The following is a 12,464-nucleotide window of genomic DNA, read 5'->3' as shown; positions in this document are numbered from 1 at the left end:
TTTGCTTACGTCATATGGCTTGTAGGACTAACATTATGCATAAGAGATGAAATTATTCATTGCGCTGTGGAAACCTCAATAGTCATTGAGTCAGACCTCATTCTTATTCGACATTCAATGTCGCTATTGTAGTTGCAGTTTTGTAGGCAGAAAAAGGGAAAAACTAATAAGTTCAAAAGCTTATGTCCATACAAGATAATAATACTCTAGATAGTGGGTCCCTAATATGTTACATATAGCGAAGGTTAATATTCAACCGTAAAAACCTAAAACACAAACATAAATTTATATTAGAGTAAAAAAATATATATCAACATCAGTATTAACATCAGTATTAAGTTTCATCTGAAATCTAGAAGTTTAGACTATATAATCAATTAATCACACATTTTATAGCATAGAAAATATAAAACAACTAAAATAAAAAAGTTACGTATTGTTAAGTTTTGTATGAATAGTATGCTTAAGCGTTATAGTAAATTCAACAAAAACTATAACAGTCGCTAGGTGCTATGGCGTTCCCTAACGCTACGTTCTTTTGTGAAAGAAAGATTACTTTTTATAGCTATTTAATGTTATTAGTGATAAAATTAAATATTATAAACTTGAAAGATCTATTTTATAAAATATTTTATAAAATACATCGTTTAACAGTTCAGAAAATATGTGCGCACAATTCAATAAAAAAGATGGGAATAATCGTAATAGAAGAACGTAACCTAAGTTCCAATTATTTATCTTCAATCAGTTATCTTGTAACCGTCCTTTACCACTGTCGTGGTTGAATTGTAGGTATTAACTTGGTTCCATATTATAAATACTCCATAATGACTTCTATAATTTTAAGATATGCTCGATTAGAGATACTCATATGCATAGAGATACGATGTACCTTTGTGTGTTTAAATGGGTCTCTGGGCGTTTTATGAGCATCTGCCTTTATGCCTTGTGTTTCTTGTTGTGTGAAATTTTTTTTCTAATTAGTATGGTTAAATTTTAACCACTAATTATTTGCCATCAACGTCAAATTGAATAGGTCCGCTGTAACTATATGCCATCATTTATCTTTTTCATGAAAATAACAAAATATTTACAAACAAAAAATAGTTTGTGAATAAAACTTTGATATACATGTTTTTAGTTATTTAAAAGTAAAAGTAAAAAAATAAACTTTGATGAAAACATCAAAATATACTCTAAATTTTGTCTTATAAACAAAAACATAAATAGAAAGATATGGGTACACCTGTCTACTTTACACACCAAATGGATTCATGTTTACATAATATCCCTGTATATTTGAGGTCGTTGTCTCATCGCTATATATTTGAAAAATCATTTATGTTAGTGTAAATTTAAGTGTGATCCGGAGTAAAACTTATATAACAAATATAATCCAAATTATATTTTACTCTAAAAAAGTTGTTAGACACATGTTTACCATACTGATTATTCTGTTGACAAACGATCGAATCATCTCGTCGTGGTTCCTTCCCCACCCCACCCCCCTCTTTTTCCCCAGAAACGCCACCCCAACCAAACTCCAAGCCCCTCCTGGATCAAACGCCCTAGGGTTTCGCCAGAAATCCAAGAGGAGCCATGGCCGGCGCGACGACCTTCAGCGGCGACGAGACGGCGCCCTTCTTCGGATTCCTGGGCGCCGCCGCGGCGCTGGTCTTCTCCTGCATGGGCGCCGCCTACGGCACGGCCAAGAGCGGCGTCGGGGTGGCCTCCATGGGCGTCATGCGCCCCGAGCTGGTCATGAAGTCCATCGTGCCCGTCGTCATGGCCGGGGTGCTCGGGATCTACGGCCTCATCATCGCCGTCATCATCAGCACCGGGATCAACCCCAAGGCCAAGCCGTACTACCTCTTCGACGGCTACGCGCACCTCTCCTCCGGCCTCGCCTGTGGCCTCGCGGGGCTCGCCGCCGGGATGGCCATCGGCATCGTCGGTGACGCCGGCGTCAGGTTATCCCGATCCCCCATATTCCCCTACGCCCGAAACGAATTAGATTTTCTTTGTTGGTTATTTAATTATTTTGATGTGGATTTGTTAATAATACTGTGTAATGAGGTAAAATTGCGGTAATTTGTTTGGATTGTGAGAAAAAAATATTTCCTCTTGCTCATCGGTTAACAGACTCAGATTATTCTGATGTGATTTGTGATTGGATTATGGCATCCTGAATTTGCTTGAGATCTGTTATTAATATAATTTATATTTGCATATGTTAATTTGGCTAGAACTAGCTGGCGAATTGAATTTCACTAGTAACTTTACACTAGTTACTGTAACTGAATTTTACATAAATTGTAGGACCAATATTAGTAATATAAAATACATGCATGGTGACATTGCCTTCTGTCAGTGGAAAAAAAGTACCAAGGTTGGTAAAGGAGAAATTCTAGAGGCATTTCTTACATAAACAGAGTTTCACTTTGCTCGAAGCAATTGACCATTTGTTTAATTAATGCCTAGAAGAATTTATCAAATGTCTCGCATAATTTAGGTTCTTAATAAGTTAAATTTTGTTTTTTTAAAAAAAATCTTGGATAGTCAAGTTTGACTTTTCTTGACCTTATTATTATTTAACCAACACTTTTGACCCTTCTAGGAACATTGGATGCCGATATACTTTCTTTTTGCTGATCAATGCAAAATTGTGTCCTTGTACTTCAGCCATACTTTACATGCCATTTGGTCAACATGCATTACTGTATAATTCATGCCTACAGTTAATCTTGTGACAAAATCTAAATTCAGTTGGTGTATTGGGGAACTAGATGTTGCATGATCTATTATTAAGTTCCTATCATGGCAATGTTCTCTGATGGGCTGATCGGACCTGATCGCCATGTCATCGATCAAGCCGATTAATCGAGGCTGATTGGTATAGTACTATCGTAAATTTACTGGAACATAAGAACCTTATATACTATGTAGTGTGCAGCATAAAATGCAATAATAGATGAATTATTTGATGGTGCTTACCTTGAGCTTTGATGTCTAAGGGGGTGAGGGGACTAAACAGTAAACCCTACCTAGAATGGGCCAGCCCAACTAAAAGTCTGGCTAGCCCAAAATTCACAGGTTTTATTGGTTGATCGCTACTCCCTTCTGATTGCCCGATTGATCGGACCTAATCGTCAGCTAATCAGATGATCAGGTTTCTGATCGACCTTATTGTTTTGACTAGCCTAACTGAGGTCAGGGGAACGATTACTCCGATTAATCGCAATTAATCGGATGATCATATGACATTGTATCATGGTTATAGTATTTTTATCTTTGTCACTTGGTTCTTAAGAAACAAAAACCTTAGATAAGTGATTCTCAACAGTTATGTTTCTTTGTAAACTTTCATGAATTATATAATCACATGAATATTTAACACTGCTTCATGAACTTTACAGTTTGGAATGGAACCACAGTAATCTTGCTTTTTGTGCTTTGCTTTGTGATGTTCTAATGAGGTCTTCTTTTGTTCTCAGGGCAAATGCGCAACAGCCAAAACTGTTCGTGGGTATGATCCTCATACTTATCTTTGCAGAAGCCCTAGCCCTCTATGGTCTCATTGTTGGTATCATATTGTCATCTCGTGCTGGTCAATCCCGAGCGGACTAATTATTAGGCGTGCCTAGAATTTGTCATGGATATGACTGCATGTCGATATTCTTTTGCTATCTTTGTGGTCTCGTTCTGTTGTTTGGACTACGTTTTTCTTTTGCGTATTCTTGATATATAGAAGAACCAACCTGTAACTTTTGATGCACTCCTGGACCCTGTCTATGTTTGTTGCTTGGGAGTTGGGAACATTGGTGCTAGATGATTTGGTGAATAAATAACGAATTTTTGTAGTGAAGATCTATTAATTGTGCTCTTGGCATATGGCCAATAGAGGATTGCTATGTCGTTGTTTTGTTTCGGATGTATACGTTGGTTTTTTTATCCCGTGGGCTGTTTGATCACGAACTTGCAGAACCTTCAAACAATGTTACAGTTGATCTAAAAAAAGCAAAAGATGACAAAGTTGCAGTTCGTTTTCTGACGGTCTCATCGTTTGGCTTTTTTTATTTGGCTTTTTTTATTGAAAAACCCAAAATCTCATATCTGCAAATGAAAAAACAAAGACGACAAAATAAACTAGGATGAAAATACCTTAAAATTATCTTTAAATTTAAGGTTGAAAACTTAAATTTTTGCTTATATACAAAAACAAAAGATAAGACTAATCTACCGCGGCATGCATTTGTCAAGGCAACTGTGGTTCCTCGCTTCCTCTTCAGATGGTTGATTCATTGAAAAATGAATTTGTGTTTCATAGTATCTATGTCCCGCTCATTTTCCATGATGGCAATAGATATATATCTATCAGGTTTTGTTACCCTATACTCATATACCCATGATAGCTAAGAATTATTGCTCTATACCCATACCTCCTAGTGGGTATATGATTCTCACATATCCATACTCATGCGGACGATGGATACCTAACAGATACCCATATCTATATCATTAACTTAGAGTACTCGTAATTTTACACCATAATTAGATGGTTATATCAAAATCATGTCAGATAACAATAATTTTAACATTAATATTCAAAAGAAATTAAACAATCATGCAACCATTATTCAAAAATGAAAAAAATAGATAATTTCATGCAATAAAACTAGAATATAGGTTACACATGGGAGGCTTTTTACCTATGGATTAGTGGATACAACTACCTAAAGAACAGACCAAAACAAACATGCCCAACATGCCAGGATTGTGCCCCATTAATAAACCCACCAGTATAAAAATTAGATCATATAATTAAGTAAGAATACATCGAGTTTTAGGTCATAGGTCCCCGTTGCCATCTCTAGATGTGATGTTTTCTGTACATTAAATTTTCATTTAGCTTTATAAAGTAATTTTTCGACATGAAAACTACGGAAGAGGCTCCCACTGTGCTATATTAAAAAGAGCTTTTACTATGTAACAGGTAATTCAGTCGTTTAGATTGTCAAGTAGCTGAAAAAAATCAGATAATTCTTTAAACTAAGCTATCTCAAACACCCTAGTATCTCGGATCAAAATGTACGCTCGTTATGTCCAGACGCAGCTTTACCTCTAGCAACTTGCATACACCGATCCAATGGACACATTCTACAGAACCAGGGGAAAAAAAAACAAGCGAATCTATCAATCCTGTGTCCGGCTGTTTGGCTTTACACACTACACCTTTGATGATTAACCATTTCCATTCACCCCCCAACCTGACACCAACGCTAAACTGAGACCGATACAGGCATTTTTCTTTTAGACGAGGCACAATCTACTTATTCTCGCCTACGCTACGACTACTCAGGTTTATTTGTGAAGTTCCAGGACAATGTCAGCCTTCTTCAGCAGCGGCCTAGAAGAACTTCCCATAGTCCTGAGTTGGCTGCCCCCAGACATCCATGAAACCTGAAACCATGATAGCATATGAGGTTAGCCTCTGGGCGGAAATCAGGAAAAGGTGGACATAACTGACTTTCAGTTGCAGCTTAGAAAAAAGCAGCAAGTATTTGCCACCAGAAAACACTTAACAACATGCCATTAAGTAGTAATCTAGTAGTATTTGTTAAGGAGTTGAAGACGTTTGCCGTTCATTTCACTGGCGCACAATATTCTCTTACAACCCAATAAATTTCTTATTGGTTCTTTAGGGGGTCATCGTTTGGTTTTTTTCATGGAAAAGACCAAACAACATATTTGCAAACATTTATAAATAAACTTCTATATACACATTCTTAGTGACCTAAAAGTCAAGTCTAAAAAAATAAGCTTCGGTGAAAAAAACCTCAAAATCAACTCTAAATTTAAGGTTTAAATTCAAATTTTGGCTTACAAGCATATGCGTAAGGGAAAAGATGGGGGTGTTAGTCTAGTATGATTGGTGGATACAGACTGCTGTTGTCTAATCAACAAATGTTTTTGTTCATGTTCCAAAAAACTATTCGTTAAATTAGAAGCAGAGTTTGATGCACTAATTTTCTGTACAGAGAACGAGAAGCATAAAAGAAACAAAAAGGGAATAAATCAGATGGTTTGTGAAGGTAGACAAGAGTAGAGTTCTGTGCGGTGGACTGTTGGGCTGCATGAACATGAGGCCCGGGATTCAAATGACCACTCATAGAAGGGTGAACATACCTATTATCAAAAGGAATACGATCATATGAATTCTGTAAATCATTGGTTCGAAGCATAGTTTGATGCACTAATTCAGTACAGAGAACGAGAAGCATAAAAAACAAAAAGGGAATAAATCAGATGGTTTGTGAAGGTAGACAAGAGTAGAGTTCTGTGCGGTGGACTGTTGGGCTGCATGAACATGAGGCCCTGGATTCAAATGACCACTCATAGAAGGTGAACATACCCTATTATCAAAAGGAATACGATCATATGAATTCTGTAAATCATTGGTTCGAATCCCAGTAATGGCACAAGTTCCTGTATGCTATCCAGTTCCACAAAAAGTAACAAATAATAAGGTTCTAGTTATTGTCCCAGTCCAGCTGATTTATAGCTACATATTAAGCATGTTTTCTTTGGACTGCTAAAATGGATTTATAAACCTTGAATTTCACAGCTATGCACATAGGCACATAGCACCAGGGTATACCTACTTGCTACCTTAATAGGGTCTATATGGCAACCCATAGAAGTACTACAAAAACCTACAATGTATACATGTGTTTTTTCAGAAATGGCTAATTAGTCCGATTGAATTCAGGTTACTCCTAACTGAAATATGGTCCCTCCATATTGTATAGATGTCTGCTGAGTCTGACTAATCTCCAAATTAACTAAAATCTCTTTTAAACGGACCCCTTAGAGACAATCATTTCTCTTACTCATTCCTTTCCAAAATGCAAGCATTTCTGATATTTCAATCTTGTACCAAAATGTAAGCAATTTTGATATTATTCATAGTACTTGTCCCATCAATCACTTCCCATTCAAAATTCTTTCCATTTTATTCCCGCCTACTCTTGCAACCCCATTCCTCCCTCATTTATTAAATGACATCATAGTCCTTTCTTTTCAACCTTAATCTGTACTAAATAATCTAGAAATGCTTATATTTTGGGATGGAGGTAGTAGCTTACAATTCGCAGGAACTGCACCTTACAAGTATACCAGTATACCCGTTAATAGTCTGTTCCACGTGGAATGGCTAGAAAGTCTAGAACATTCTATTTCATTTCCTTAACACAAAGGATGTGGGTGCATTTTTCTTTTTGTCCTAACAGAGAGTAACTAAGCATGGATTGAAGGAGGAACTATAAAGAGGCTGTTTGGTAGGGTTTAAAGGACCTAGCAGCCAGCAAACAATGAACAAATTCTATCCTCAAGGGGTATATCCATGAGGGAATTCAACCAATATTTAAATCTTATATCCCTTTCCTAAGTCAATCAACTAGCCTATGTGGCTGTCCTTCCTGCTTATTTGCTACCCCTGCTTCATGAAAAGTTGACACTACCACTGTTGATGTCCAACTTGCTATGGCTACCGCTGGTTCTAATCCAGGATAGGAATACACTGTCTAATACATATGGTGGCTTATCTGGGGTTCTGCACACAGAGTGTGACAAAGTAGAACATGTTTGTATATCTTTTTATACCAGAGCCATACACTAGAATAGACTAGTACCAGAGCCATACACTAGAATAGACTAGTACCAGAGCCATACACAGAGTGTCCCATTCCCCAAAAATAAACAAGTGAAAATGGTAACTACTTACTATGTATCTGAGACTGGCAAATTTGCAATACAGAACAAGACAAACAAAAGAGATAAGGGAGACCTAAAGAAGGAAACATGAAGTTTAGTTGGAATTACCAATATCAGAGAGAGAACCGTATATTGGATCATCCATGACAGTGATACCCTGAAAGAAGGAAAATAGAAACATCAACACATCATCTACACAAATAAATCCAGTACAATACTACATTCTAACAAAGTTTCCTTGGATCTACTAAGGGCCTCATTGTGGTAACTAATCAGGATCTCACTGTCTCACCTCAGATTCATTACCACCTATACCAGCATGAAGATCTGATGGCATTGATGGGTAGCATGATATATCAGCACCAAGGTAATCAGAAATTGCAAGATTGTAACCATCTTGAATACCAGGAAGATCACCACCGTGTACAACAGGGCCCATCATGTTATCCATGCTAGAGCATATCATGTCGCTCCTGATCAAAAGCACACGGTATCTTTAAGTACAAACACTATGTAGTAATTTATTAACAAGCATATGATTTATGTCCTGATGCAACAAGATGACCCCTATGAACAGTGGCGGACCCAGAAAAATCACAATGGGCGTGCACTCACGAAAATCTATTACCGGATAGAAGTATAGTTTAAAATCTAAACTGAGATCAATAGACTAGAAATTAAATAAATGTGACCCTAATATCAAATTATACATGCAACATAATTATTATGCAAATAGTAAATTAAAATGCAATCAAGGATTTTAAAAATTGTGCTTAAACAAATAAGCAATATAAAAGGGTTAATTTCCTCTGCTGAAATCTCTTTCATTTGATTTTTAATAATTTAAATATCATTGTATCAATTGTATGTGCAATCCAATCATGCAATGACTACTTTGAAATACTGCTAGAAACAATGTCAATTTCTGTAAAATCAAACTATGCTAATGAAAAGTTGTGGTTCAAAATCCAGTGGACTCTATGTGACTCCACACTGCCCAGTGCTTTTCGTTGCTCCTGCACTAGTCGAGAGATGGAGAGGAGAGTAGAAGGGCACTGGGAACCACAATTGGTATGTGGACTAGAGCCAAGATGGCTGACATGGCCACTGTTCCAAGCTACTACTCCAGTAGTCGCTTGTGCTTTGCCTGCAGGCTACTGGCCCACTGCATGAAGCCATGAACATCTTGTTTCTCCTAACAAGTTTTAACTCTCCTGAAGCAGGGCAGATCCTAACAAGTTTTTGACTTTTTTTGGGGTATGCCAGGGCCCAACTGGGACCCCCCTGGGTCCGCCCCATGAACAATTAACACAGTTCTTTGATCATGACAGGATACTAACAAGTACTTCCTACACATATAGTGACACAAACATAGAAAGGACAGATCTCCTGCAACCCTTATTCGAAAAAAAAAAGACACTAATGAAAGATTATAATAAATTTCAAACAGAATGCAAGACAAGAAAAATAACTGGAATAGAAACAACTCACTTTGCTTTTGAAGAATCATAGCCACCAACTTCAATCGGCGTGTCATCTTCTATATCAATTACTTGGACACCCTTGTTGTCTAATGGAAGTTGGCATATTTTATTTGTACTGCCGGCAATATCGCCTGAGGTGGTTACAAAATCTTGCTGATGTTTTTTCTGTGACTCCGTGCAAGATCCTTCTGCTGAGCATTGGGCCAAACAAGGATTATTGTGTATCACAGAAACCTCAGTACCACCAATCAAGTTCTGGTCACATATTTTAAATGGACTTGATTGCTCTAGATTTTCATCATCCATTTTGGAGGCAGTTCCTGCCCCAACATTTGAAAATAGTTCATCACCATCAACTCTCCGTTGATCAGACAACTCAATCAAGTCTACATCTTGTGGCATCATATCAATGTCACAACCTTCCTTAAATTGCAAGTTTAAGTTATTCTCATGAGAAGATATTGTCTGAGATAAGTCAGTTTCCAGCATCAAGCTGTCCTTGTGAGAAGTTGTCAAGGATGAGAGGTTGGTTTCTTCAACCAAGCTATCCTCGTGGGAATGTGTCAATGTAGGTTTGGTTTCCTCGATCAAGCTATTATTTCGAGAATCTGTCAATGGGGACAAGTTGTCCTGAATCAAGCTATCCTTGTGAGAAGCTGTCAATGGAGATAAGCCAGTTTCTTGCATCAAGCTATCCTTGTGAGAAGGCACCAATGCAGATGCACTTATGTCTTCCTTTGACTCCTTGACCACATGGATCTGTGTATCATTCTTTTCTTCTATTGTATTTCCAGTCACAGCCGATTCTTTGTTTTCTTCAAGAATAATCGGCTCCAATGTTTCATTGCAGGAAGTACTAAAGTCAGCATTTTCTTGGTAGATTTCATCCTCTCTGTTTTCTGATTTTAGGTTGGTCATAGAGCTATAATTTGCAGCTTCGTCAGGTACCATCTGGGAATCTTCTCCAACAGAAACCTGATCGGTTGTTTCAGATACCACTGGTTCTCTTTGGATAGCTATTGCATTTCTTTGTGCACGTGACGACCTACGCTTCGTTGGAGCTTTTGCATAGTCACAGTATTTAAGCAAATTCTCATCACCATGCAAGTTATTTTCAGTATTTGTCGCCTCATCATGCAAAGCAATACTGTCCAAAGAAGACTCAACCAAAACTTTATCATTATCTTCCCCTTTCTCATTTGGAACCTCATCAGGAAAATGTTGTAATTCTGTTTTCATATCCACACCAATAGAAGAGTTATTAGCATCATCATTTGTGCCCATCCCTAGCTCCACCACCTCTGGTTGTGAACTCAACACCATGCCATCCTCCTCCATCTCACCCTCCTCATTCTCACTCTGCACCATTTGTGGAACATCAGCTTCCTTAACATTACCACTAGAGTTCACAGCTTTTGACTCGGTACCATTCATTTCCAAATCCCCTAGTTCCTTCCCCATCAATGAAGTCGCATCCCTATACACCTCGGCAGCGCTGCCCCTTGCATCATCATTGCCCCAAATGCTCCTTCGCTCCCTCCGGAAACCAGGAGCCCCATCCTCATCGTCATTCTCCTCATAGCGCCAACCATTCGAACTCGGTCTTCCCCTCCCCTTCTCCCTCTCCCTGTCCCTCCCCCAATCCGAATACCCCCTCCTGTAATCCCCATACTTCCTCTTCCCCCTGCCATTGTAGCTAGCACTACTGTAATCATCTCTGCTGCTGCTACTGCTACTACTGCTGCTGTTCCGCCTAGGCCGGCTGCCAGGGTTATTGCTATATTCGTCGTCATACCTCCTCCGGCCATAGAACCCAGGGTCCTCTCGCTGCTGCTGCTGCTGCGGTGGCGCTGCCGCCGCAGCAAGAGGAGCAGGAGCTGCCCATGCCCCGCCGCCGGCGCCGCGCTGCAAGGACGACGGCGGAAGCACGCCCTTGGCCACCAGGTACTCGGCCGCGAGGCGGCCGGCTTCCATGAGCACCTCGTACTTGCGCTGCGGCGGCGGCGGCGGCGGAGGCGCGTACAGCTGCCTGTGCCCGCGCGGGTACCCTGCGCCACCGCCGCCTCGCCCGAACGGCGGCGGCGGCGGCGGGGGCAGCCTGCTGCGGTAGTGGTACTGCATCCGCGCTACGGTGGCCGGTCCACGCCCTTCACCCCGCCTCCTCCTCCGCCGCCGGCGCCGCCTCCGGAGTCCACGAGAAATTCACCGCGATTTCTGTGGGCAAAGCCAAAAAGAGAGACACCACCACCAACATCAGCAAAAGAGATTACAATTGCCGCAACCTTTTCTCCCTCGCGCAGACGAGAAGGAATCGAGAACCCTAGAATCCAAAACCAAAAAATACACAAAAAGATGGAACAAAAAAAGGGGAAATCGCTTAACAACTCACGAAATTCGCAATTAAGCCGCCGATCGAGCCATCGAAATGGGATTAGAAATCCTCCCCACCCCCACCAACCGCCCGCCGTGGGGCGGGGGCAGCAAATTACCACTCCACTCGCCAACACAATCCCTGCTCCCACCCTACGATTCCATTGCTCTCCTAGAGCTCGTTCGAATCGAAGGCGGCGAAGGCGGCGACGACGACGACGACGACGACGACGAAGAAAAAAAAATAATAATCAGGAAATCGGCAGAGGAGTCGTCGATTGGGAAGCGCCGCGCGACGGCGTCGCCGTTTCAGGTCGGAATTTTGTGATTTCTATGGCGAGAATTAGTCGCCTCGTTTTATTATTTAATAATAATAAAAATAAAGAGAGGAAATCAAGGGGGGTGGGGGAGAAATAGTAATAATAAAGGGGATGGGAAAATTAAATGGACGCTGCTTTTGGTGGGTCGGAGGATCAGTTTAGGATGCGGGCGTGAATGAGCACGTGGAAATGGAAGATGGCCATGCGCTCTCCGATTTTTTTTTTTTGTTTAACTGTGCCGCTGACAAGTGGGGACAATGGGGTGTTGGGGCTGAGGTGTCGTGACCCTGAGAGTCAAGTCTAGGGTTGGCAATCCCTTTGAGGCGGGGCCCGCCAGAACCCTGGTCCTACCTTCTCGGGGACAGGGGACATTTTCGTCCAGTGGGGATTCACGGCCAGAGCCCTTAGTTTTTGTTGGGGGTGGGGTAGACCTTGTACCCACAGGGATCTGAGGATGTAGATTAGGCTTTGTTCGGCTCGCTGCTATCGCTCGCTCCTTACGCTCAAAATAGAGGGC

The 12,464-nt window shown here is 40.3% G+C and overlaps 2 protein-coding genes across 2 annotated transcripts; one reads left to right on the top strand and one right to left on the bottom strand.

The window, feature by feature from the left end:
* Positions 1-1,508: 1,508 nt before the first annotated feature.
* LOC102711860 (V-type proton ATPase 16 kDa proteolipid subunit-like) lies at positions 1,509-3,867 on the top strand. Its single transcript, XM_006647295.2, has 2 exons — positions 1,509-1,970; positions 3,495-3,867. Exons 1-2 carry the CDS (start codon positions 1,600-1,602, stop codon positions 3,625-3,627), a joined length of 504 nt encoding a protein of 167 aa, XP_006647358.1. The 5' UTR covers positions 1,509-1,599; the 3' UTR covers positions 3,628-3,867.
* Positions 3,868-4,937: 1,070 nt separating this feature from the next.
* Positions 4,938-11,966, bottom strand: LOC102711592 (uncharacterized protein At4g26450-like). The gene is made up of 5 exons (XM_006647294.3): positions 11,647-11,966; positions 9,265-11,471; positions 8,066-8,246; positions 7,882-7,930; positions 4,938-5,460 (listed from the first exon to the last, which is right to left on the bottom strand). Exons 2-5 carry the CDS (start codon positions 11,376-11,378, stop codon positions 5,408-5,410), a joined length of 2,397 nt encoding a protein of 798 aa, XP_006647357.2. The 5' UTR covers positions 11,379-11,471; positions 11,647-11,966; the 3' UTR covers positions 4,938-5,407.
* Between the last annotated feature and the right edge of the window lie 498 nt (positions 11,967-12,464).

This window comes from Oryza brachyantha, chromosome 2 (assembly GCF_000231095.2).
Source record: "Oryza brachyantha chromosome 2, ObraRS2, whole genome shotgun sequence".
Classification (NCBI taxonomy): Eukaryota; Viridiplantae; Streptophyta; class Magnoliopsida; order Poales; family Poaceae; genus Oryza; species Oryza brachyantha.
The sequence above is the reverse complement of the archived record's forward strand: the minus strand, read 5'-3'. Positions and strand labels throughout refer to the sequence as shown.